Here is a 12894-nt window from a genome sequence, read left to right as displayed (position 1 = left end):
GATAATATTTTCTACTGTCTGCATGGTGATTCGTCATCTGTTGCTTAGAATAAAAACTTATCTCTGCCCCAAATTTGTATCTCATGAGAGGACAATCATCAACTGGAGGATGATGTAGGAGCTATCTGTTGAATTCAATTGTTTGGTCTTGTTTTAGTTTGCATTTAATCAATTAAAAAATATAGGAAATTGGAAATATTTGCCGCTGTGGTGTGAAATGAATCAAAATCACAACTCCACAAGTCATCAACAGTATTTCCCGGGAATCTGTAGCTGCCGAGTTAACTGTGTTTTAATTCAAACTCGTTTTAATAATGCAAAGTACTTTTTTTCATACAAAACAACACAAATGTAAGATATTATAAACAAGACTGTATAACTATCCAATTATGACTTGCGAAATGTTTATAGGGCAGCGTTTTGCTAAGTCCCTACAAAACTGAACTGATTGTTTTTTAATAATTAAAAATAAGTTTCACACAACAACACGTGCTTGGCAACTTACCATCGACATGAAAATACAATAATCCACTAACAAGGATGAACGCTAGCGGACCCATTCTGGCATATTAAACATCCACGGCGGGCGCGCAAATCCTCGAATTCACTGCAGAAAAATATGTCCAGAATGACAGTCAAGTCTATTCCGTGTTTCTGGGACTTATGGACAGGTCCTAATTACTGACAAAAGCCAGTTTCAATGTCCAAAAACAGAGCGGATCCATTTAACAGTAGTTCACCCGGAGCTGCTCGGGGTGTGAATATCCAGCAAACCTTCAATCCAAACTCTCGGTCTTTGAGTATGATCCCGGCTTGTCCCGTGAGTTCATCTGCAGTCTCTGCTATTTTTCCAAGACGAACTACAGTACAGGCTGAAACCAACAGAGTCTGTGGGAAGAGAGACTAAAGTCCACACTGGAAAACACAACGAAGAGGCTTTGCACTTCTCCGCAGGTCCTCGGTTCCTTGAGACGCGTCTCTGGCACCTTTCAAATCTTCACCGATATCTCCATAGTTCAACACATGGCTCGGCTGGTAGTCTAACTGTAAACCATTCCTCAACTCTCACGCATTCCCAAAAAGTTGTTTTGATACAACGGGAACCAGCTCCCAAAAGACCCATGTGCTTAGCCTGGAATATTGCGCTGTAAATGTACAGTCATACTACAGTTCAACATCCTCCTCTCCCTCCCTGCCTTTGGGTTTCAACAGCGTGGCCGCTAGGAGCGCACGGTCACTGCGCACCCAGCACAGCCCGCAGCCACCACACTGAAGCTGGACACACGAGTACAAAACACAGATCGGTGAAACAGCCGCGAGACAGGGAGAAAAGAGTAGTTTCAGGGGGACAGAGGAAGTCGAGGAGAGTTTGGATCTCTGGCTAAAATCCCTCTTAAGGTGTGAAAATCAGGATAAATCTATCAAAGCAGCGATGAAAGGAGTGTAAACCAATAAACCTCTTTACACGCGAGAATGTTTACTCATCATGTAGTTTGACATACATGTTGAGCACGTGCAGTCATTTGTGCATTGCATTACACTGGGGGAAATTGGAGAACAAATATTAAATATCCTCAATAAGGGTGGGTGTTACCATTACATGTGTAGAACATTGTGCAAATTTCAGAATATGATGAATCAATAGACTGAACAATCAGATGCTGTATGGTTTGTGAATGTTCAGGTGTTGAGATACTGATGCAGAATTGTAAACATGATCTTTATCAGAAATCAATGACTGATTGAGCGAGACTCTGCATCAGGAAGAGGAGAGAAGCAGCTCTGAATGCCAACAATAAAACACATAAATGTCTTTAATTGTTTAAGGCTGAAATGTGCAGCCACACAGAGGCCCCAGGAAAAATCACTTACAGTCCCATTTCTAATCATGTAGACTCATTTTGCCTCAATGATTGGAATCAGCAATCAGGACCCGAGACATGTTGATGGTAAGAATGTATGTTGTCTGAACTCCTGCCCAGCAACCTTCTACATGTTTTGACACACTGTTTATTAAAGGGTGAGCTATGAGCTGCGAGCTCCCCCTACTGGCGGCAGTGATAACAATCGTCTTGTCACAATGCTTTCCTAATACAGCCCTATGAAATGGTATAAAACAGGGAGATAGCACATGAAGACCCGAAAGCAATATTTATCAAAGCAGCGTGATTGATATAAGTGAACTGTAACACTGCAGGTATTCTTGTGTTAGTTTTAGCAGCTGAAGTAAGAGGACTTGATAAATAGCGATCACACCAGGGGGGCTGTTTCAACACATGGTGAGTTACAGTAAAACTAAGCCAGTCTTATATGTAGGTCAGAACAAAACTGATTTACTGTATCACATCAAGAAGTTTCTAATCATTCTGACAAAAATGTTTTCCAAAAACTGTACTAAACCCTTTGTTTTTTTCTTTCGCACAATCCATCACTGATTTATCCAGATAATTTACAAGATGAAATAACCATCTGTACAAAAAAATGAAAAGGAAAGTACGAGTGCATCAATGTGGAAAGATGTTAAAGCACAATCCAGCAAGTTGACCCTTTGTTTTTGTTTACCTGAACATACACAACACCAGCAGGAGTGCCACCTACAAGCATGTCTCATTCAGATTTACATCAAAGGCAGCTCCACAACAAAGTTCAAAGTATGAGCCTCGAAGGTATCTTTGAAACCCCTGCTCTCCCCAACAAAAATAAAGAAAATATGGCGGTTCACACCATGACAAAATGGCTTTGGCAAAGAGAAACACTTCTATTGCCTTTAATAATAGCTTAGACTGTGCATGGCTTCCCCCCCTCTTCTGTTTGTTTGCTGAGCTACATGTTGAAGCTCGCCCTGCACAGCTTACTGGGAACTGCGACATGTTGTAAGTTCGCTGGCTCGCTCTCATTTCAGGCGGTGTGCTGTCAGCTGGCCAGATGCAGTGATTTGTCTTCATATTTTAATATGTTTGTGAGCCGCATGCAAATGCTGTATTCTCAGTGTCTTCATAGTGTCCTAGATTCTACCACGTGTGCAGCCACACACACACACACACACACACACACACACACACACACAGACAAAGAGCCAAACAGAAATTTATTGTGTCATCAGTGTTGCTGACGGTTCAAGGCAAATAAAAGCAAGGAAAAAAGAGAATTGGAGAAAGGTCATTTACTAAGAAGAAAAGCCCACTTCAAACATAAACAATGGAGTGTACGGCTTCATTGATGGAAAAGTAAGTAGAGTGTAATTCTCCCTCAAGCCCAGCCTTTTATTCCCCCCCTCTCAATCACTTCATCTGTAGCAGAGGCAGTGATATTCCCCGGGTTTCTAAATATCAGCTCAAAGTGGATTTATTTTAATTAAACTGGAGGCTGTGTTTACTCTGGGCATGTTACATAAAAATGAGACAGAGGGGCTGAGCATTGGACTGATAACTCATGGACACTGTGATATGAGCTTAATGCTTCATTCCACTGCTGGAAATACATCACAAATCTTTCATTAGGGTGACATTCATGATACTACTGACAAACAGGGTTTTCTGGCTTGACCAGTTCTTTCATTTCGACAACCAAGAGCTTGCAGATGATGTGTAACTGCACACTAATGAGTGTGATGTCACTGAGGCAAAGCGAGACCGGTGGTTTGGAACGAGTGCATCAAAAACACAGACACCAAATATATTAAAAACATTTAGGAATAAAAAGTATTATATGAAAGTGCTTTTTTTTTTCTCCATCCGGAGACCAAAATCATTTGCGTTTACCACCAGATGCTGAAACGGATCATTTGTTTTAATCTAAAATAATCATGCCACAATTACTGTCACGTTTTTTTGTGCAATTATGTGTTTTGAATTAAATCACAACTAATAATCAATCAGATGATTTTCCATGATTGTCGTAAGAACATCTGCTCACTGATGGATCCTGGGTGGAGCCATTCATTAGGAAGGTTTGTTTGGCTTGACCCACATCCATCCTCATCCACTTCTCAAGTGACACGACTTCAATCGGTCAAGTTGACTACCAAAGTCAACTCACTTTTGTAGCAAAAATAAGCTAAATCATTTAGTCTATTCATTTCTAACACTCTAAATATCAGCCTACGATTCAGTAAAAGAGGAAAAAAAGCTCAGAGTTTAATAAACATTGATGTAATCACTTTAAAATCTGAAGTGCTGCCTTTATTTAACACTGTTATATACATGCTTCCTCTTGATGATTAATAATCTTTTATAAGGTGGCTCAGTTCATATTGAAGTAATGTGAACACAAAGCGCTACAGTGTTTTTTGTAGATAAAAGCATAGCCGAGGATCAATGGGGGGTCCCCAAGTGGAGAGCTTGATATCTACGAGACAATCAGGAGTGTGTACAACAGCAGCAGCACACTCCGGGGGTTTGGAGACGACACATACCGGCGGAGACATTTGCAGCATTTTAATTGCATGTAAACTGCGGCGCGATTCAAATGCAAACTATGAATCAAACACGGACAGTGACAAAATGTGTACTTTCAGCAGAACTGCTTCTCCTGCGTGTCGGGTGGGGAGAAGGAGAAAAGTGTTTTTAATTGTGTGGCAGGTCAGAGGTTCAGGTAGCAACATCACTCATGATCAGATCAGAGTGGTATTTGGGGAGCTCTTAGCTGGAGATCTTTCATGGCTGAGTATCCCCTTACTGGGTTTGGGTCTCTGTGTGTGGATGATTAGGAGCTGGAGGTGGGAGGAGGGGGGAGGAGTGGGGAGGGTGGAGGGTGGGGAGGTGATGTGGGGAGGGGTGATTAATGTAGATGTCAGTAGCGGCCCTCCCTCCTCTCCTCCCTCCACAGCATCCGTAATGACACCTGGGGAAGGCAGAATGGGCCTACCTGCGGCCCAGGCTCCCACAGCGGGGCATGATTCTTCCCCATGATCCTCCTCTGTCAGCAGTCCTGTCACCGGGCTCAGATCAGGCCCTTATTAATGGGCGTCGATGTCAAACATAGATATTAAGCTGCGCTCTGCTCCGCACTAGCCTCGGCAATAACACCCACACGGGCGCACGCACACCGACACAGCCATCTCTATACAGTGCAGTGACAGACACAAACTCACACAGCACGGTGCAACACACGCATAACTCAGAAACACGTGGCTACATGTGGGTTAACGTCCGCCAAAATATGACTTTCTTATTTAGCAACTTGCACGTTCCAGTATGACAAAGAGTCCATAGATCTATTAGATATCTGTTTCCTTCCTCTCCCTCAACTCTTTAATACACACAGCCCAGCATCACATTATGCAGAAGAAGTGACAAACCTTTCTCTATGATGTATTGTCCAACAATGCACATTACTTGGCTCAGCAGTGAATAAGATCCACGCAGTTATAAAAAGGTTATACTGAAGACAGATTCAGTGATTCTCTGTCCAGAAATCTGGCACGAACAGTCTCTAAATGTTGGCTGAGCATCAGCAACTTTGACTGCTTTTGCTATTTGTGGGTTTAATATGATACATGGAACAGGGAGACATTTATAGGAACCCGAGGTTTCGGAGACATAAAAAAGCAGATCTGGGTTTATTTAGGACAATAAAAGATTTAATGGAAGTCAGCATGACACATGTTAAAATGCGTACTCTCTGATACTCCCTCAGAGCGGCTTAAGGAAGAGGCCGGACACATGGAGAGAGCACGGAGGATAGGACACCTGAGCTCAGTGTGGAGAGAGGCTTCTATCAGCGGGGCATAAACCATGTATGTAATGCATCGCCTGTTCTTCCTCTGTGTTCACTGAAAGGCACAGGAAGCGAGATAGGGGCACCCTATCAAATGTTGCAATACTGGAGATTACTGTACAGGAATTTGTGCTTTTCACATCAAATTCAGCTCTGGAGTTACTTGTTTTTCTCCCTCGCTTCCATGTCAAGAAAAGTATTGAATAGACTCGCTATCAGTTTGGGATTTTGTCTGCAAATTGATGTGCAGCAATTAGGAAGCAGTTACAGTATGTGGTCCTCAGTAGAGCACATTCATGTATACCCACGTTAACTAATTTGTAAAAAGAATAAGAAGTAAGAAATTCATTTTGTGATTTGGTTTGTATAAAGCCCCTGAAAAGTCGTTTGCAAGTTTTGAACACTTCTCTCTGAAATATTCATGACTACACAAGCAGCAATCAAAGATCAAGTCTGGAAAGAAAACATTTTTTAGATATCTTCTATGGAGTTTAACACTCAAAAATCCAGTTCATCTGTTTCATCAGGAGTCTGGGGTGTAGTTTGATCAGATTTAACTGTTCATGGCCTGTTAGTATAAACAATAACAAAAAACATGACTCAGCACTTATTAGTGGAAAGAAATGTGACCAACTGTGCTGCGTCCACATCAAAACATCACAAAAACAGAAATCTGTCACTTGAAATTACTAAAACTATTTTAACTTCAATTTCACATAAAAGACAATCACATAATTTGACCCAGAAAATATGTTTTCAAGACTTTTGATAGTGAATGCTTAATTTACTTTTAATTTTAATTTAATGCTTAGCCCGAACGTCTGTATTATTTCGCTGAAAAAGCGTCTTCAGAGACATAACCAAACTCACACATGGCTAAATAGAACCTGTACAATTACACAGCGAGTTCAGTTGCAGGGAATTCAGGGTGAACTTTCCAGGAAGATCTGCTTTCCTCCTCCACTTCTCTTTTCCTCCCACTCTTGTTAGATATTGTGGCTCCTGTTCTTCAACCACATTCCTGTCATTTATGGAATTTCCCAGTGTAGGTGAAAACCAGTGCACTCCCGGGGTCCATAGAGCTATAGCTAATTAGCTGGCCTACTTTTTCCTGAACATTGCTGCTTAATCTGCCTCTGTGGAAACTCATCACGACTGTCATTCCCCACCTACGGGGCAGAACTTGATAACTGGGTACACGCCAATGTCAGGGCGGTACAGGGTAAACAGTTTGGTCCAGACAGTGATGGGCAGCACCCGCTAATGAGCTAGAGGTGAATATTTGAGCCCTGACGAGGCAGAAGGGAGGGAATGAGATGAAGGGAGGACAAGAACTTCTCAAGTATCTCTCCAACCTCCTTATCAGTTAGGGCAACGTCCTTCCTCTCTGCAGTCCTCCTCCTCAGAGCCACGGCTGCAGACATCATTAGCAAAGCTCTGGATAGGATTGGTTTCCTGTGGTTTGTAAATCCTTCAGCCCTGCACTTCTGACCAGAGTATTAAAAACTGATAAGACCTCCTCTATGTTTGGTGTCAGGAAACCCATTGCCTCAGTCTCTTCTACATCTGTCTCTGTCAAAATGGAAAGTTGTTTATTTGTATTATCATGCAGGGAATTCTGAAACAGGCACAGTTGGTCTCATAAACACCCAAGCTAACGGCATCATTAATTTATTCTCATTTCCTTCCTACTCATTAAAAACATTATTGTAAAGAACCGCAAAGACTCCCAAAGACTTGGAAAGACAACCCTGGACAAGGCACAAATATTTACAAGTGTTGTTGGGGAAATAAAGACGGGAAGCACAACACATTCAAATGCCTGACATGCATTGTGTAGTAAGATATACCATTATTAACCTGTTGAGTTTCTCACATGATTTAACTCATTTAAAATTCAGTATGCACAGTATATTTATCATGCATATTTTAGCTATTTAGCACATATTTAATTATATTTAGCAAAAGTAGCAATTTAACTAAATAATGTATATCTTCAATGAGAGGAAAATCTGATTATCTTGGAAAGGTTTTCAGATTTGTTGTGTTAGTATGATCAGTGGCACTGTGCCTCATGCCAGTATTATTGCGCATATGTGTTAGCAACTCTACTGTGAACATTAATTCCTATCTATAATTGGTTGTCTTAACATGTTGTGTTTTATTGCATCTGTTTCTGCTTCCCAAGCCTTATATATAGCCTATACTGTATGATTTTGTTTCTATTACCAAATAGGGCTTTAACTTATTGCACACCAGCTATTCCTATTGAATATCACAGAGACACATCCTGGTATTAGCTGCTGTAGAGATCACTTTTGTTTGAGGAAGCAGCGTGAATGTGAGCATGAACTAAGAGTTGAATTAAACCTCCTTTTGTAGTGGTGGCATTGGATCAACAAACAGTATTTAAGGATTGCTACACTATCCAATTGTTCGAAGTCATGCAATTTATTTTCTGTGCAAGCAGGTAGCAAATGTACAGTGGAAATAACATAATACTGAAAGATCCAAAAGGTATTTAATAGACAATATTAAAGGTAGTGTTTATTGCATTATGCATTGGATGGCATTACATTGTAAAGATGCTCCTTCTTTTCTGCCCACTCTCTATAGATCAAGAATGGACAATAAGCCACAGTTTGCAGAGCAGCCACAGGCATGGTGACTGAATTCCTCTTACTGTACGAGGCAGCTGATAACTCAGAGGTGGAGATGGAGGATAGGGATGTTAGTGAGACTTTGGGGTGTGTTTATTAGAAAGAAATATTATTGGTAAGTTGTAGCCCTCTGCCCAATGTGCAGGAGTGTTAACTGTGCCATTCATGCCTACTGCAGTGCATGCAACCCTTGCATGGCCAAGCTGGTTTGAAAATTGTCTAATAAAGCATTCAGGCTATATATCAACCAAAGAAAAAGAAAAAAAATCCAGTTTCCCATTCGATTGGACTCTGCGATCTACTCAGACCCGGGTCGCAGGCTACCGGTATTTAGTGAGCTACGGGTTGGAGACCATGTATTAACTGTTTAAAATAAATCTCAGCCTCTATCTGCTAGCAGACTGCATGTTTTTAGACAGAGTCAAGACTTTGCTCAAAATATGTACCCCATTACACTCTCAACTATGCACCCACTTTTGGAATGGAGCCCAGAATTAAAACTGCTCCTCTCAAGGCTTCTCTCGCACTCCTACTTGACTTTGTTTTCTTTTTTTTTTTTAGTAATCTCCCTGTTCCCTTAACACACTGTAAACTGACTGTACTCTTACTAGAAAAACACTTCACCCCCTCACAAAATTGTCTGCTTTACCCCTCACCATCAGACACATGTTGGGGGGAAGAACATCGATAGTCATATATGGTAACCCCCGGCCTGGGATTGTTTGATCATTGCCAAAACCAACAGATATATGTTAGTTGTGTGATTTAGTCTGCAATGTTACAACAAATGCAACTCCATGGAGCAGATTGGCACAACCCAAGATTAATTGTTGGGATTGCGAATAAAGATCAGACAGTTTTATTGTAGTAACAAGCTCATTTGCACACAACAGTATAAAATGTCTTGTATATATTCACCAAAGCAGCTTGACTACCAAATTAATACAAAATCAGTTAGCAACACTTGACTTATTCACGGATGTTTTGGGGTTGCCACTGTGAATAAACTGAACACAACACACTTTCTATAAAATTGAGGGGTATTCCACTTAAACAGAAAGCTCCACTGCTGCATGCTGAGGGCAATCGACAAAATCAATTGAATGCAGTACACATCAGAGGTGCAAACTTAATTGTCCTCCAAAATGGAAAGTGATTTAGAGCCTTAGGTCAGAGTTGATCCCAAATGACACATTAAAGCACCCCATCCTTACACTCTGCCAGGGACACCATGACCCTTTTGGGGTGGAGAAAAATATCCAGACACAGGGGCCCCTGGCCACCTCAACCGCCATAAATGCTTCAATGACACCAATCTGAGTTGAGTGATGGTCTGACAGACATGATGCTGGACATGACCATGCCGGGCTATAATTATTTCTAAGGATAGACTTGAACACACACAAAAAGAAACACAATGAATGTCTACAAGCAGCTGTTGATGACATTTAAGGAAACACTTCAGAATATACACTTTATAATGAACACATTAATGGACAGATTGATTTTGTTTGTAAATGATGGTTGAGGTGGTATGAAAAGAGGCTTCAGCTCAGCTCCATCATTTGAGCTAAGCTCCCCTCAAACCACTGATCTGGTAATAAAACAATAGAGGCATGTAAGTGGATTCCACAGGGTGTAAGTGGATTTCACAGTTAGGAAGTGTCCACAGCTACTCCCAACCTGTGACCTCTTTCTGTGTTTGCTAACTGTCTCCCACAAATAATTCTAAACCCCCCTCGGCTGAATGAATTACACAGACAGTATGGATCGTCATAGTCTCTTCAGACTCAAATGAAACTGGGCTTGTGCCCCTGACATTTCCATCCCACAGGGCCAAGCCTCACATAGCCGCAGCCTCGTACCCTGGCCTTGCCACTTCACACTCTAATTGCTGCCTCATAAGCAAGCACCACAGCAACAAATCCAGTTAACGACAGTGGCATATTGATCGTTGGCAGGCAGGCAGGCAGCACCCCTGTCCCTAGGTATGGGAGGAGGGGCACTGTGGCTTTTACAACCTGAGGGATGGCCTGCACCCAATAAAGAACAGGTCTCTGTGACAAAATAAAAAACAAAAGCGGGTCAGAGTGATACAATTACCGTTCGACTGCTCTGACCCTAACTGTAGGTGAAGAATAGACTGCAGAATGACGGTAGAAGTAGGGGGTGCAGAGGAGAGGGAGGCCTTCATTATCGAGCTTAGGCCGGGAGACCTGTTCAATTTGCTCCATTAATGAGCGCTGAAGAAGCACTTTTTCTGCGTCCCAACAGAGCCATTACAGGCCCAGTGTGAGCACTGAAGAAGTCAGATTTCGCACCGTGCCACAAATACTGTCGGCAGCACTGGGACATTAAGGCAAACAGACCTGAAAGCTATGAATACACAAAGGCTGTGTAGCAGCCCATAAATCCATGATGTCATCAATACAAAAATGGTGCTCTGGTACTCAGAATGCTTTATAGTTACGTGGCATGTTAATCATAGTTTCACTTTATTCATGGTGTTTTATTGTATTTTAAATACTGTATACATCTCCAGATATGTCATACAATGTCTACTGACTGGTATGTTGAAGCTGTTGGTGTTTTATGCAGTAAACAGGATGCCTAATTAGAAAAGGAAACAAAGCATATTAGTCAAACAACTCATTTCCATATTAAAATAGCACCAAAAAAAAGGCAAAGCTGCATTTGCCTCTAATTTATTTGTGCGACAGAGCACAGTAAAAGGTGATAAAATGAGGCCAAAAAATGAGACGCTTAGTGAAACTGTGTTTCTGCTTAAATCTAACATCCATCAAAGATGTTATTTTCCACAGATACTGTACGTTGTACATTAACTGGAGCTAGTAAACATCAAAGTCATAAGCAATCATCAAAGAACTTTTTTTTTTTGCACACTTTATAATCAGTTTTAATGCAGCACTAAATTACTATTTCTGTTGCCTTTGTTGTCTAATCTGGTTAACTTTCATAGCACACTGTATCATAATGTTTCTACCTCCAAGAATAGCTCTCTCTTCAGCTCTAAACTTGTACAACAGACACTAGATGATCAATCTCATATTTATCACAGCCCAATTACAAATTATCCCTCAAACAGTTGTTCTATTCACTACAGTGTCTCAATACACATTTTATTAGTAATGTTTACAGTCACACTTCTGTCAGCTGTGAAAACGTGAGTTGATTTTTAATGTCAGATCGCCATAGAACGTTATTTAGGTTTACACACAATACAGACGTAAGAGTGTGTCCTTTGTTTGTTCGGTATGCTTTCTGGATATTTGGCCACACATCCGGGCCACCCGTTGGTTGTTTGAGCTGCTGTTTTGAAGCCTTGTGTTTGGAATTTCAGCCGTCACCATCTTGCGTTTTTGGAGCCAAGAGCAGTATTGTATCAAGCTTGGGAGGAGCGAGGAGTGGATCTGACTGAGAAGCAGACAACACTATGCCTGTCCAACTATTCGGGCAACCTGACTGCATCCCAGGCATATCCATCAAACCCATCACTCCCCCAAACATACCTCTCTTTCAGCCCTAATATCTAATTCATTATGGGATTATTTTCAGAAGGACCACCAGAAAAAAATTATCTGAACTAGTTAATTTAGCTAATGAGACCAGAAGGACTTGTTGAAAACATGTATTGACTTTGTACTTCATGAGAGAAGTTGACGCTGTTTGAATAGGAGTCCGTTGGAGCTGTTTTTGGAGCCAGCCGTAGTGGCCCTCAGTGGTACTGCACTTTAAGGCACTTCCACGTTGGAGTGCCTTTAAAGACCTGGAGACCACATCTATTTGTACAGAGAGTCTATGAGTGCAACGGGTGAAGGTGAAGGTTGAGTCTTTACATTATGTCTCAGTGACACTTGTATGTTTATTATTTAAATATGTTAGTTAGTATTATTGGATATTGGCCAATGGCTCACATAGTGTTGATTATCAGAGCAGTGTGAGCAAAATAAACTACTACCAGAGAAACACGTGGGTTTTTACCACTGAACTACAAGACAGCCACATCTGGACTCATACAATTAGATGCTGATTTTGCTGGATAACTCTGCTGTTACAACATAAGCACCATTTGGTCTCTGGCACACCCTCTGTCCCCCTCCTGGACCCCCTCCCTTCACGGTGCTGACCAACACCTTCACTCAACTGCTGTGCTCCAAGCCCTTCTAAACTGCCTGCTAATTTTTTGGCAGGGAGAACATAGACATTGCTTGATTTTATATTTACGTTGGGCTGGTAGACGATTGTGAGCTGCATCAAAGACACTTCAATGACCGCTCTGTTCATTCCTTCGAATTCCCTTTCCTGCATCAGACTTGAATGTTGAAAAATAAATACAAAATTTGATTCTGCATGCACTTTTCTTCTGGCAGCGGGTTGGTACTCAGTATAAATACAGATCCATTAATGTGTTCCATCTGTATTCTAAATTTGTATGTAACAACATTACATGGAAACAGCAGGAATTTAAAAAAAAAAAAAAAAAAACATGCTGGGA

The 12894-nt window shown here is 41.3% G+C and overlaps 1 protein-coding gene across 9 annotated transcripts in view; it reads right to left on the bottom strand.

Moving 5' to 3' along the window:
* The window catches only part of robo2 (roundabout, axon guidance receptor, homolog 2 (Drosophila)), a 256070-nt gene that overhangs the window by 157367 nt on the left and 85809 nt on the right, over window positions 1–12894 (bottom strand). The window contains exon 1 of one of the 9 annotated variants that reach the window (XM_069161288.1): window positions 506–1219. The exons of the other annotated variants lie outside the window; for them this stretch is intronic. Within the exon in view, the coding sequence (XP_069017389.1) occupies window positions 506–560 (55 nt within the window). The 5' untranslated portion in view covers window positions 561–1219. Of the gene's footprint in view, window positions 1–505; window positions 1220–12894 lie in introns of those variants that run through there. 9 annotated transcript variants of the gene reach the window in all.

The sequence above is a fragment of the Embiotoca jacksoni genome, unplaced genomic scaffold (genome assembly GCF_022577435.1).
Source record: "Embiotoca jacksoni isolate LCO1_2020_lvr unplaced genomic scaffold, fEmbJac1.0.p SCAF_28, whole genome shotgun sequence".
NCBI classification, from domain to species: domain Eukaryota; kingdom Metazoa; phylum Chordata; class Actinopteri; family Embiotocidae; genus Embiotoca; species Embiotoca jacksoni.
Note: the sequence above shows the minus strand (reverse complement) of the source record. Positions and strands in the feature narration are given on the sequence as shown.